We start from the raw sequence: 12,473 nt of genomic DNA on the forward strand, positions 1-12,473 counted from the left end.
GTGATAAATATACGCCCGCTTTTATTCTCAATGAGAAACTACCGTAGACATAAATGTTTTAGGATTAGTGTTCATTGTCCCGTTTGTGTAGATTTTGTCCCTAGTGTTTTGGTTGCCACGTGCAACCCTTCTTCCCCCCGCCATTCAGACAGCCTCTTAAAGAGGCTCCACACTGTGGCATGAGGGGAAGCATGATCTGCCAGTGGGTTAGTCTGGTACCCCCTGTCAGCACTGGCACAACACCTGGAGGGGATTAACTTCCTGGCTCTTGCTGTGCCCACGCTTTTTATTTCCCTGCCTCTCCCGGCCCGTCTCCATCCACAGATCCGAGGGTCAACAAGGTCACTTTTCATCTTTTCTTTCATGTGTCCTTGCTGTCTTTCTCCCTCCCTCCCTCTGGCTGCCCTGCTCTGGATCCTGTAATCACACACATCCAAATCCTCTCCATTTCCACAAATGTAGCCCATCTATCAAAAGGATGAAAGGAGCAAGGAGAAAGGAGGAGGTGCGCTGGAAAGGAAGGAAGAAGGGAGTAGTGAAAAGGCGAAAGAAAAAAAAGAGTTAAGAATAAATGGCTTGGCTGAGCCCAGTCTTTCCTTTTCTTAATTTTTAACTGACTTTCTTTACTTCCTTTGAATCGATGTTTTTTTTTTTTTTTTTTTTTTTCTATGTGCCTGTGTGACTAGACAAGTGTGAGAGTGATTTAAGGTCTGTGTGCAAAAGCACAAATTAATCCCACTGCGTATGTATTCAGAAATTATCACGTGTGCCTACGATTATTTTGTGCGAGTGTGTGTGTGTACGTCTGGTAGCAGGTGCCAACCCTGCAGTAATAAGAGGTCTTGGCAAAGTCCCACCGTTTCGTTTATGCTCATTCTCACTCATGGCACACTCTGTGGGGAACAGAAATAAAAATGGCAAGGTGACGGAGCTGCTCTAACATCCAGTGCTCAAATTCAGTGCTGTGGCTTACAAACAATAGTCTCCAAACCTCAAAACATTTGATATTTAAAACGCAGCACGATCAGTGTTTGAGGAAAACTTGTGGTTTTGTTGGCTCACTCAGACTTGAGTAAGAGGGCCCGTGGATACACTAGAAAGGAAGTAGAGCCCTTGGTTACAGACATCTGAAGGGGACTAACCACTTATATGATCTATATTACTTTTTTTTTAAGAATTGTAGGCTTTGCCAAAGATAAATATAAATATTCAAGTATTACTTAAAATCCTACTCCAGCTATTTTTATTCTATTGTAAAAGCATTCCAAGTGTTTTTTTAATTATGATGATGCAGTTTTTTTATTGAAAAGCCTGTGTCAATTTATAATGTTTTTTACAGTGTGACAGGAGTTGATTCACAATTTTCATCTCTGTACTGTAGCAACTCACGAGCCCATTAGCGTAGCTAAAAAAAAAAAAAAAGTGAGCAATATCGGAGGTATCCATCTGTACATTTCTGAGCAAGACAAGGAAAATTAAGACATAAATGGATCTATTTGTCTGCAAGTGGATGCATCAGAATTGCAGCGGAGAAGTGAGACTTTGGCCCCCCCATGGCAGTTGTTGTGTCACAGCTTTTTCAAATATCCGGTTTTCATCTAATCCTGAGGCGTAAGTTAGTCTATTGAGGTGTTGTCATTGGTTTCCCTTTTTATTTAATTCACAGGTAAGATTTCTGGGTATTGATAGGTTGGGAGTTTGTTTGATATTTAGTTCACTCCGAAGCCATTTGCTTCACCTCTAAGTTATTGGTGTTTGTTTTTATTAATTTCTTGTAAATAAAAATGATTTCCTTTTTAATGGCGACCATCTTTTGGCGTTTTTGTTATTGATATACAGTTGGGATAAATTACAGTTTTTTGTTGTGCTCCTGTAGCTCGCCTAGATTCAAAATAAATTGGGGTCTCGTCCGGGATCTGTTAACCATCAAAATCCATTGTGTTGATAGTTGATTCATTTGAGTTTTGTTTAGTTTTTTATTGTACTGGGTTGTAGTTTGGTTGACAGTTTTTCCAAGTGGCGTTTGAAGTCAGTGATTTGTTGGATTTCTTTTTAGATCAAAAGAATTTTGAGTTAATTGAGCAGCGACTGCTCCAACCCTCAGGCAGACCTTGGCTGGAGAAATCAGTTGGAGGTGGTGTAGGCGACAGAGTAGTGGAGGCTGCTGCAGGTAATGCTAATGCCACTGACCCCGATCGGACGGATGCAGGTGCGGAAGTTCCTGCTGCTGCCATGGTCGGTGCAGGGACCCAATTGCATTGCTCCAGGCAGGGGTTGCTACAGAGGATTTAACACTCTTCTGACGAAGACGATTTGAATAAACAAATACTCCGAAACGCAGTTTCCATCTTAAATTATTTGATACATGTCCCTAATCATGAGACAAATGCTACAAGAACATGTTAAAAAACATGATTTTTAATCAGACTGGGTGTTTAAACTAATAAATATAACCAATATGTTGCAAAAACTTGATAAAATAAAAATACTTTTCATTGGTGTGACGTCAAACTCAGGGTTCTTTTCTGGTTAATGTGTTCTGTGTGATGACTGATTTCAGTCACATGTCAAAGCAGATCAGCTTGAAATCCAAGAGTTTCCCGTTTTTTACCCCACCAGTGGGTGGCTGAAATAGATAGGTCATCATGTGTCACACTGTCTCACCATGATGGCCTGCTGCTGTCACTCACTGACGAATGTGCCTGGGAATTTATTCTGTATATTTCCCACATCTGAGCAAAAAGTAATTTTCTATCAGGAGAGATTATCCTTATGGCCATGCAGTCGGGTCTGTCCACCTGTGTGCAGTGGAGCCAGAGCAATGTCGCGACAAGCATTCAAGCATATTGGCTTCTCATCTTCTGACAGGATCATGAATTCTACTTTTATGCTTTAGTTGCAGCCTAACAAAACCTAAAGCTACAGAGAGACTTTTTATTCCAGTGTGATGGGAAGATGGATGGGTTGCATCAGGAGGCAAATGAAAGAAACAGGAATGAGGCCCAGAGAGAAGTTAAAGACGGGGAATGCAGCAAGGAATGCGACAGATGGTTGTCGAAGGCTCTCGTTAGTTAGCTTGCCTGGTGGTTGTGCTTCAGCACAGGTTGAGATGGGACAGATGGAAAGATGTGTGTTGGTGTGTGGAGAGGGAAAGACACACTCTGACTACTTGGAAGAGGAGGCAGCGAGTAGCCATGCTCAGAAGCTGTGCCAGAGACACCCTGCTCACGCACTTTAAGCATTGATTTAGCAATCAAGAAGGCAGGGGTGGGGAGGAAGAGCAGAGGATATAGATTGAGGGAAAGAGAAAAAAGATAGTGGCAATGTTAGAGAAAGGGAAGACAAACGGATAAGAAACCAGTAAGGAGTGAGCAGAAAAGAAAACATTCCAAATGAGCAAATATACTAAATAATGTCCTATTCCGATCACCTTTTGATCTATTGTAAAAGCGTTCCCAGTGATCTTTAATCAGGATTTTGCCGATTCTAGCCGGATCAAAACACCTGTGTCATTCTCTAGGACATAATTTCTGCAGAACGGCTGGAGTTCATTAGAAATTCAACTTCTGAGTTGTGGGCAAAATAAATCTGCCTCTACTTCCCATCATCCATTTTTTTAACACTATCTCGCTAGCTTACAGCCCTCACATTCACAACATAACATTGCTGGAGCTATATAGTTCTAGGAAAACAAAGATGGATTTAGTTGCCTACAAGTGGAAGTATCACAATAGAGCGGAGCAGGGAGCTTGCGGCTCGCCAATTTTAGCATCTGTTCACAACTATTTCCAACTCAATTTTTTAGGGAAATACTCATAAATGCAATTCTAAGCTTAATTTTCTTTATACAAGTCCCCCATCATGAGAAAAATACCACAAGAATGTGGAAGAAGAAATGGGTATTCAAAGCTGTGGTCACATATCCCGAAATGCCTTGAGCTAATCTGGCAGGTGGCCTATGGCCTCAGATGTTTTAAGAAAAAGTTAACATTAAACGAGGATTGCGCGATTTGTTGACATTGGGGTGTGGCCACCTGGGCACATTTGGAGGTCGTGCAGTGTCAGTCCCACGGTAGGCCGGTGACAAAAAGGCAGCAGCGCAAGAGGTGAAGTGGGGGAGTCTACAATGTCCCCTAAATCATCTGATAATCGGTCAATTTCAAACTGCCACCTGCCAGTCACCCCTTGCCCCTGAGCTGCTGTCCCACTGACACTGTCCAATTGCTAAAAATCGTACGCGGACGGGCGCCTGGTGATAACTGGACATCAATCTGGAGACCTCAGCATATAAAAGGGGAGACAGAAATAAAGCCTTCTAATTCATCTTCTTCTTCCGATAATCAAGAATCAGAGCTGCTGCCGCCAAAATTCGTGACGTCATCCCTGCCTGACTGCCACTATCTGCATTCATGACCATGCCACTGGTTTTCAAAAAATTCTGGAAGCTAATCTCAAAGATTCTGCTGATGCATTTATCAGTAAGCATAGCTTAAAGTAGGTGAAAAAACACAGAGTGTTTCTTTGCAATAGATAGGGCTGGGTATCGCCAATAATTTCTAGAATCGATTTGATTCCATAGTTTTTTTTATTCTTTCGATCCACTCGATTCAATTCAACTTTGAGTTTGCATGTTTTACAAATTTAGACTCATTTGTTTAGAAATAGATAAATGATCGATGTGATACAGTTTACATACAGTAAAATGTACATGGATTCTCACACAGAGAAGCTCCAACAATTATTCTGCATCTCCTGGAGGGCATTTCAGTTTGGCCACTAGGTGGCGAACTCGTTATGGCATTACCTTATTCCAGAAGAAGAAAGTATGAGCAAAAACTGGGTTTTGGACTACATATTGTAAAATATTTCTTTAAAAAAGTTAGCAAAATTAATGCCAGCGCGTATTTAAAGATGCTCATTTAGTTAGCAATTTATGTTTAGGTCGACCAAGCTTTAGCATTAGTCGTCTTATGGAAAATACCATTATACGTTAGCATCGTTAGATTTCTACTTGTATGGATCGATTATTGATCCATTAAACTTAGATCAATTCTATCAACCTAGTCCTAGTAATGGAGCTATTTTCAGATGCTACTCAGGAAAAAAAAAAAAAAACTATCTCACAATGCAGTGTGGAAAGCTGCCACATACTGGGTTGTTGAAGGACTAACAAGCAAATCTGAGGATGAAAAATGAGATGAGGGCAGTCCCAGTTGAGGCCACCGCAATCACGTGTGTGACAGTTGGGAAATCAGACTAGGAGCCTGATACAATACATGTGCTCTCCTTTAAAGTGCATGTACTGGCATTTCCACAAGTTTTCCTACTCTCTGTATCTTGTGTTTTAGCAGTACTGCCTTGATTCAAATCAGTAAATCAACTGGATCTGCAAAAATAATTAAAACAAAAAAAAGAGAGTTTTGGTGACTAATAAAACAGTGAAACAAAGAGCATATCTCACATCTTATCGCCATGCTTCAATAGGTGAGACAGCATAAAGCGTCTCTATTGTCCTTGACCATCTCTACTCTGTGTGCCATCTCTTATAATGCATCTGCTGCCAGGATCAGCAGTTACACAATTGTTTAGCAGCTGCACAATACTTCCTGAGATCTGACAGCAATTAATCACGCCTCCTGCCCAGACGGCAATAATCTTTCTCTGCATCACCATCAAGTGTCTAAGCATGCTTTCATGAGCAGAATGTGCACACTGTTTTCATGGACGGTACAATGAGCAGCATTAATTTCAGCTCTCTCTGCACATCCCTGTTGTGTTCGTGTGTTTGTCTTTATTGGTAGGCAGTTAGAATGTTTTTAGCCACGGGCAGAATCCCAATTTGAACTGAAATGAGATGGACAACTTAATTTATCACATGCCTGTCAGATCCTCTGATGGTGTCAAGACTTGACTGACAACCCCCAGCAATAAAACATTAAACACTATGAGCGTGTTGTGCATGCGCACACACACAACAGTTGTGAAAAATATGGTTTACTCAAGTAACCATAATCATCACATTTACCAAACACTGCAGGCAGGAAGCATAATCACAAACAGTGCTGTGTTCAAGTGCACGCCATTCAAGCTTTGACTACAAATCTGAGGGAGGATTGTGATTGTGCCAGAGTGCAGGCTTTTCACAGTCTCTCTTTCTCACTTTTTCACAGTATTTTTTTTTCTTCTTGAGCCATTTGAAATTGAATTCACTGCTAATTAATCATAATTATTTTGCTAATGATGTGCATGGCAATGCGCCCCACGGTTTCTGACAGGGAGCCAGCAATTCAAGGTCACAGGAGTTAATCCAAACATGTCACAGATTGAGAACACAGAGAAGCATATGCAGTCCTTCATGAGAGCTGACATAACCAGTGTAAACCTTTCATCTTGATCCCAAAGTTAAAGAACCCACTTCTTGATTGAGCGCAGCTGAATGTGTGCAGCACTCGTGAAGCTAACTGAGAAATGCCAGCTTTGGCCACCTGTTAGCGAGCGGTGCTAGTCAAGTTAAACTGTTTTTGAGCCGGCTAATTACCTGCGAAGCAGCAGTTTGGGATGATTTTTGCTCTCAAGGTTGCGGTCTATGAGGTCAGACAGCAGGTGCTTCAGGACATCGGTGGCATATTCCAACTTGCTCTGCAGTACTGTCATGATCAGTGAGGCCACATTGCCGCGGTCCCTCATTGAGAAGCCACGCTGGGCTTCCAGGGTACGGATAAAACACAGCAGGAAGATTTTGTTGTTAATGAGCTGGCCAAAGAGCTTTAGCCCCTTCTCCACTTGGTCCTGGCGGTAGCCTGGCACCTGGTGAAAAAAGAAAAAAAAATGTTGTAAAAAAAGTAAAGACACGTGTAAAGTACAGATTAGTAGCATATGTAGCCTAAATGATTAGTGATTAATATTGACACGTTAAAGTCACTCTAATCATTTTTTGATCTATTGTAGAAGTAGGGTGTGTATTAACAAGAGTCTGGCGATATGATTCATATTGCGATACATAGCAAAACAATATGTATCGCAACATTTCCCAAGACAAAATGAAATTTTCATGAGTGAATTTTAAAAATTTTAAGGAGATTATCTTAGAAAAACATAATACTAAAATAATAATAAACTTTTTAGTAAAAAAAAAAAAAAAATTAAAATAAAATAAGAGTTTAAGGCCCATACATATTCACGTGTTTACCTAAGTTTACCTAAAACAAAAAAATATATTGTCGACAAATTTACTCAATTCTCAATTTTTATTTGATTGTATTATTTTTGAGTATATATGAAAAGAGGACTGAAAAAATAAATAAATGTGTCTGAGAAAAAAAAAAAAATCAGGAGAAAGACGGTTTTAACATTTTCCAGCTTTAGTCAAGTTTTGCTCAAGGTTGAAAATAAAAGCTGGAAAACACAGAAGCCCTTAAGGGAATGTTTATTATTTCTCTGGCGCCGCTTGTTCCATATTAATGAAAGTTGAAAGTGAGTGCAGTTCTGTGAATTTTCCCCGTCTGAGCCCTTATCATCCCTGCACTATTTATACTTGTGACTTAACACGTGTGCTTCCCTTTTTCATATTTTTTTATAAATGGCACCTAAGGAGATTACGTTTTTTTATCTGTCAAAAGCACTTCTGGTAAGACGAGATCACTTTGCACCCAATGCAGCTGTCAGCCCACATATGTTCTGTCTTTTTAACTTTCCTTGAGGTACTTGTAATCTGCTGGGAGCTATTGTTAACTTGCAAATCTAATTTCATACTACTTGACAAAGTGTGTAGCGTATATTTATGCACAGGTTTGAGTCGAGTTAGGCGTGTTTTTGAGCATGCAGAGGCTATGCTCGGCTTTTGGATATAGGTGCTGAGAAATATATAGAATAGTAATAATATGGTTCATATTGTTTAGATGAAGAAATGTACAAGTATGCTTTAAAATGGGGGATTTTGAAGTGAAGGAAAGGAAAGTAAAACAACCAAAATGCTAAAATAAAAATGTTTTTGTAAATGGAATGGCATTAAACACGTTAAAATCAAATAAAATTAGAAAAAAAATAATGTATTTTTGCTAGATTCGTATGCATTTGTGATGTTTTCAATTAAATGTCAGTTTAATCTTGACTGAAAAAGAACAAAAAATGAAAAATAACTAAATATTTTCACCAATTCTAATCCCTTGTATGGTATTTGTAACCATAATACAGCATAATATCACAGACAGAATTTTTCAACACATCAATAACAATTAAAAGGTCATCAACAGCCTAATAAAAGCTCACTCTCTTTCCCATTAGGGCCTTTTCCACATTATATACCTCATATAGTTAGATATTTATACCAATTAAGCTGTAATTAATTACTGGGAAATTCTAATCAGGGCTGAAGGGGGTAACCCTGAGGGTAGAAAAAAGCAAACCATCACTCTTGAATGGAATAAGATGACCATTTCAATTATGGCTGTCTATCAGTGTCAGCAACTGTAGATAAATGGTTCCATTTTCCCCCTCTGTTTGGTTCTCCATATGTGATTGACTTTTAATTTGTTTCCGAGTTGGAAACAGAAACGACAGTAATTCGTGCAGTGAGGAGTTATTAATGAGAGCAAACTCCTGATTTCAGGTCTGAGGCAGCCTTGTAGTCAGCTGTCAGAGAGCTTTGTTTACCTGACAGCAACAACACACCGCAATGATGCCAATTTCACCTACTGTGACCCACACATTTAATTTGTTAGTTCATTTTGTTCTCATTTCCAAAAAGGCTAATTGTATTGCAACTGGTATCTGACGAAGACGGAAAAAGAGACGCACACATTAACATGTAACGTGTGGAATGCTTAATTGAAGACAACATTTGTTAAAAGTTTCCACAATGTTTTCACTCTGGAATTAATTGGAACTCTAGATTGGGACAAAATTCTAATTTGAATTAATTATTGGTAGATTCTAAATGTCACTTTCCATTTACTTGAGGATAACATTTAGTAGAAATGCAACTAAACAAAATCCAGTGATTCTCAGACTTTGCAGGTATTTTCAAAGGCTTATTCATACCTCCAGATCCCTCAGTACTGGGTGTTCCTCAATGCCGGGGAAAAGAACTCTCATAGTGTAGGTCCTATAGTCCAAGAAAGGTATGCCTGCTCCATCCAGATCACTGGTCAGCTCATGGATATCTGTCTGCAGCTCTGCAAAAGCTACAAAGACAGAGCAAACATTTCTGTTTGTATTTATGTCTTTTAAGCTTATAGTTTAAAATCTTAAAATAACAAGTTTCTGTAAAGCAACAAACACATTGGGCATGTAAAGGGCATTCTTGAATGTGCTTTTAACATATTCACACTGGACTGTTACTACCTGATGCTAACACATGTTCTCACAGTTGGTGCAAATCTCACAAATCTTGCTCCAGGATATGTATTTTATAGAACTATTCCAAAATAGGAAATACTTGATGTAGTATAATTCCATATGGGTATGAACCACAATCATTAATTTGTCCTTCATGATCAGTTTTCAAATGGTTGGCACATCCACGTTTTAAAAAGGACGCCATTTACATGTCACTACCATATCTGAGTCCTTGATTGGTTGACGTTCAACTGGTTTAACTTCTGATGCGGGTTCAATGGCCACACTTTATGTACGTAGAACCTAAAAACAGACTTAAAATCGTGTGTAGTGATGCGTGAATGTGAGAATTTTGAATGTGGTAGCTAAAAACGTGTATAAATATGTTTATTTTCCTTGGGAGTGTTTGCTACACAGTCTCACTCCCAACTCGTCATAAATGGACAGTTTTGGCCCCCACCGCGTCACAGTGTGAACGTAGCATTACACATGACTGACAGTTTTTCAATATTTCAATGTCTTTTCTTGCTTAAAAATGTAATATAAATATGCAAAATGATGAGCTTTAATTATTACAGACCTCTGTTCTGAGAAATCTCTTACCTTCCTTGCACTCCAGGGCCACACGTGACTCAAGGTTATCCATCTGCATCTGCAGTCTCTTCAGTGTCAGGTCGCTCTCACGGGACTTGCGTTTATAGGCGATGAGCATCACCACAATGAAAAAGATGAGCAGAACACCAGCTGCAGTGATGCCAATGATTGCTGTGCTGCTGAGCGGACTGTCGGACGTGATGTGTACCACACCTGGGGAAAACTCGATACCACCGACTCGTGCCTTGTGACAGAAGGACAAAAGAAGCAGACTTTAACAACTCACATGTCACGTACGTACACAGTCGAGGCTTTTTTATTAACACGATGCAGATACTTCAATTTAAACTTTTTTGAAAACAAAGATTTGATGACTTCACATTGTACCAGCTGTTTACGGTAATGGTTCTGGGATCCAGACTTGAGGTGGTAACGTCAGGAAAAGCTTTATTCAGAGTGGTCGCTCATAAAACCACAAATGGAATTTTTATTGAGTTTTCCTGGATGTAATTCCTCTTATTGAAGGGTTGTTTGTTGGTCTTTTGTCTGCTTGTGGGCACTAACAGGAACCGCAGTGCTGATTTGATCTGATTAAAGCCGCAGCGTGTACGAGAGTGGACAGAAGGATGGATAGAAAGGAACATGAAGAATGTTTCTGAAACGCTAAATTGATTTTTTTGGGTCTGCCTGCGTTCTCATCTTCAGCTTACTGGGTTTTCCCTGTCTGGCTTTTTTTTTTTTTGCAGTGTCACTTACCAGGACTTTGTGCCGGCCAGTCAGGTTGGGGGATTCACAAAGAAGCTGAGTTTCTGACACTGTCAACTTGCAGGTTTTCTCTCCAATCAGAACTGTGTAGTTCAGCTTCCCATTCCCACTATTGGTTGGTGGGAGAAAGTTACGCCCCTGTAAATGACACATTTATAATTAGTACAGATTTACTGTCATTTTTTACCATAATTTAAAAAATAAAGTACAATTTTACCAGAAAAGCTTCACATTTCTCACTAAATATGAAAATAGCCTAAATATGCCTAAAACACATTCCAATCATATTTTGATTTATTTTAAAAGCATTCCCAGTGATCTTTTTAATTATGATTTAACCATTTTTAACCAAAAACTACAACATTTTCAAATTTTTTGTTTACTCCTGAATCACAACGATTTGACTAAAAACATTTCAGAAATGCAGTTTAAATATTATTTAAATTCTATTCAAAATAAACATGCATGAATACTTACTTTTAGTATAATGGGGGATCCAGGTTTAAGCTCCAGAACCCCAGAGGCACTGAGAGGTTCAAATTCTGGGTTTGGGTAGTAGATGAAGTTGGTATTGTTGAGAGCCATCAGAGACTGTACATCGTCCAGCTTGAAGCCAAACTCATCGGGTTTTTCTGGTACTTCGTGCTGCTGAGCAAAGCTGATGGGCAGCTCTGGGGCCTGGCACAGCATGGTGGTGGGGCTCAACACTTCGCACAACTGGACGACACGAAAAAGAAAAAATTGTTTAGGATAATAATTGAATATTATTATAATAAGAAGCATGTAATAATAGCAGAACTCCTCACAAAAGTCAACACAAATTAAACTATCTCCATGACATTTCTTTGATCTTTTGTGACACAAAAACCCAACTCACTGCCCACTTTAAACCAGATTTCCTTTAAGAACTTTTTCTGCAAGGAAAAGCACCATGAGGTGCATTTAAAGAGATTCCACAGTTTCATCATAGTTTTAATGTTTTGAGATTCAGCGGCGATAACCGGAGCTTACATTTTCATCCTCCGCTTTTCCCTCTTCCTTTTGTTCCTCCCTCTGATCTGTTCTTTCTTCTTTGATATATCTCTCCTTTCACAACTCAAAACTGTTTCCAACCTTTAAGGTTTTCTAATCCTTTAATTCTGCTTTCTCTCATCAAAAGTTTTTTTTTGCTTCAATGTTATGAAGGTATATAACCATAAAAAGATTGGCATAGTATTTTGAAGGTCCAATTTCCAACACCCTCCCTTAACATCTCCATTCCTGCCTGCCTGTCAGGACACGGACAAATCAACCCGTAGCAAAGGTTTCCCTCACAGACATCCCACATTTCTGCAGTAACCTCTGCCATGCAGTCATTCAAACAACTGCCTGTCACTCTAATTGGCTCCTTGAACATCAGTCTTGACAAATCCCGCAAAAGCTGGAGACTACTACTGACATGAATTATGCTATGGTATATGTCAGATACAGGAAGGTAAGAGGGGAGGAAAAGAAGGAAGCAAAAACTCCCACTTGCGGACATCTGTCCCCTGAAATGTATGTTTGTCCGCCTTCTTTTCATTTAGATGGGAGCTGTGTCAGAAACGCGGACAACGCTATACGGTGACACGGTCGGTTTCCACAAAGGCACATGTGAGCACAGCTGTTCAATGTGCTCCAGAGTCATGCTCAAATGGACCATGAAGATAGCATTACCACCTTTTGTTTTCTCATCTTTCAGAGAGATCAAACAGATTCTTCTGTTGCTCTCTCAAGCCTTTCTTTGTGTAAAAGAATAA

At 39.5% G+C, this 12,473-nt stretch overlaps 1 protein-coding gene across 2 annotated transcripts in view; it reads right to left on the minus strand.

The window, feature by feature from the left end:
• The window catches only part of plxna4 (plexin A4), a 218,628-nt gene that overhangs the window by 24,407 nt on the left and 181,748 nt on the right, over nucleotides 1-12,473 (minus strand). For both annotated transcript variants that reach the window (XM_024282545.2, XM_024282535.2), the window contains exons 18-22: nucleotides 11,173-11,412; nucleotides 10,687-10,833; nucleotides 9,940-10,174; nucleotides 9,040-9,182; nucleotides 6,539-6,807 (exon numbers count right to left, since the gene is read on the minus strand). In XM_024282545.2, the coding sequence (XP_024138313.1) occupies nucleotides 6,539-6,807; nucleotides 9,040-9,182; nucleotides 9,940-10,174; nucleotides 10,687-10,833; nucleotides 11,173-11,412 (1,034 nt within the window). The remainder of the gene's footprint in view (nucleotides 1-6,538; nucleotides 6,808-9,039; nucleotides 9,183-9,939; nucleotides 10,175-10,686; nucleotides 10,834-11,172; nucleotides 11,413-12,473) is intronic.

This window comes from Oryzias melastigma, linkage group LG23 (genome assembly GCF_002922805.2).
Source record: "Oryzias melastigma strain HK-1 linkage group LG23, ASM292280v2, whole genome shotgun sequence".
Taxonomy (NCBI): Eukaryota; Metazoa; Chordata; class Actinopteri; order Beloniformes; family Adrianichthyidae; genus Oryzias; species Oryzias melastigma.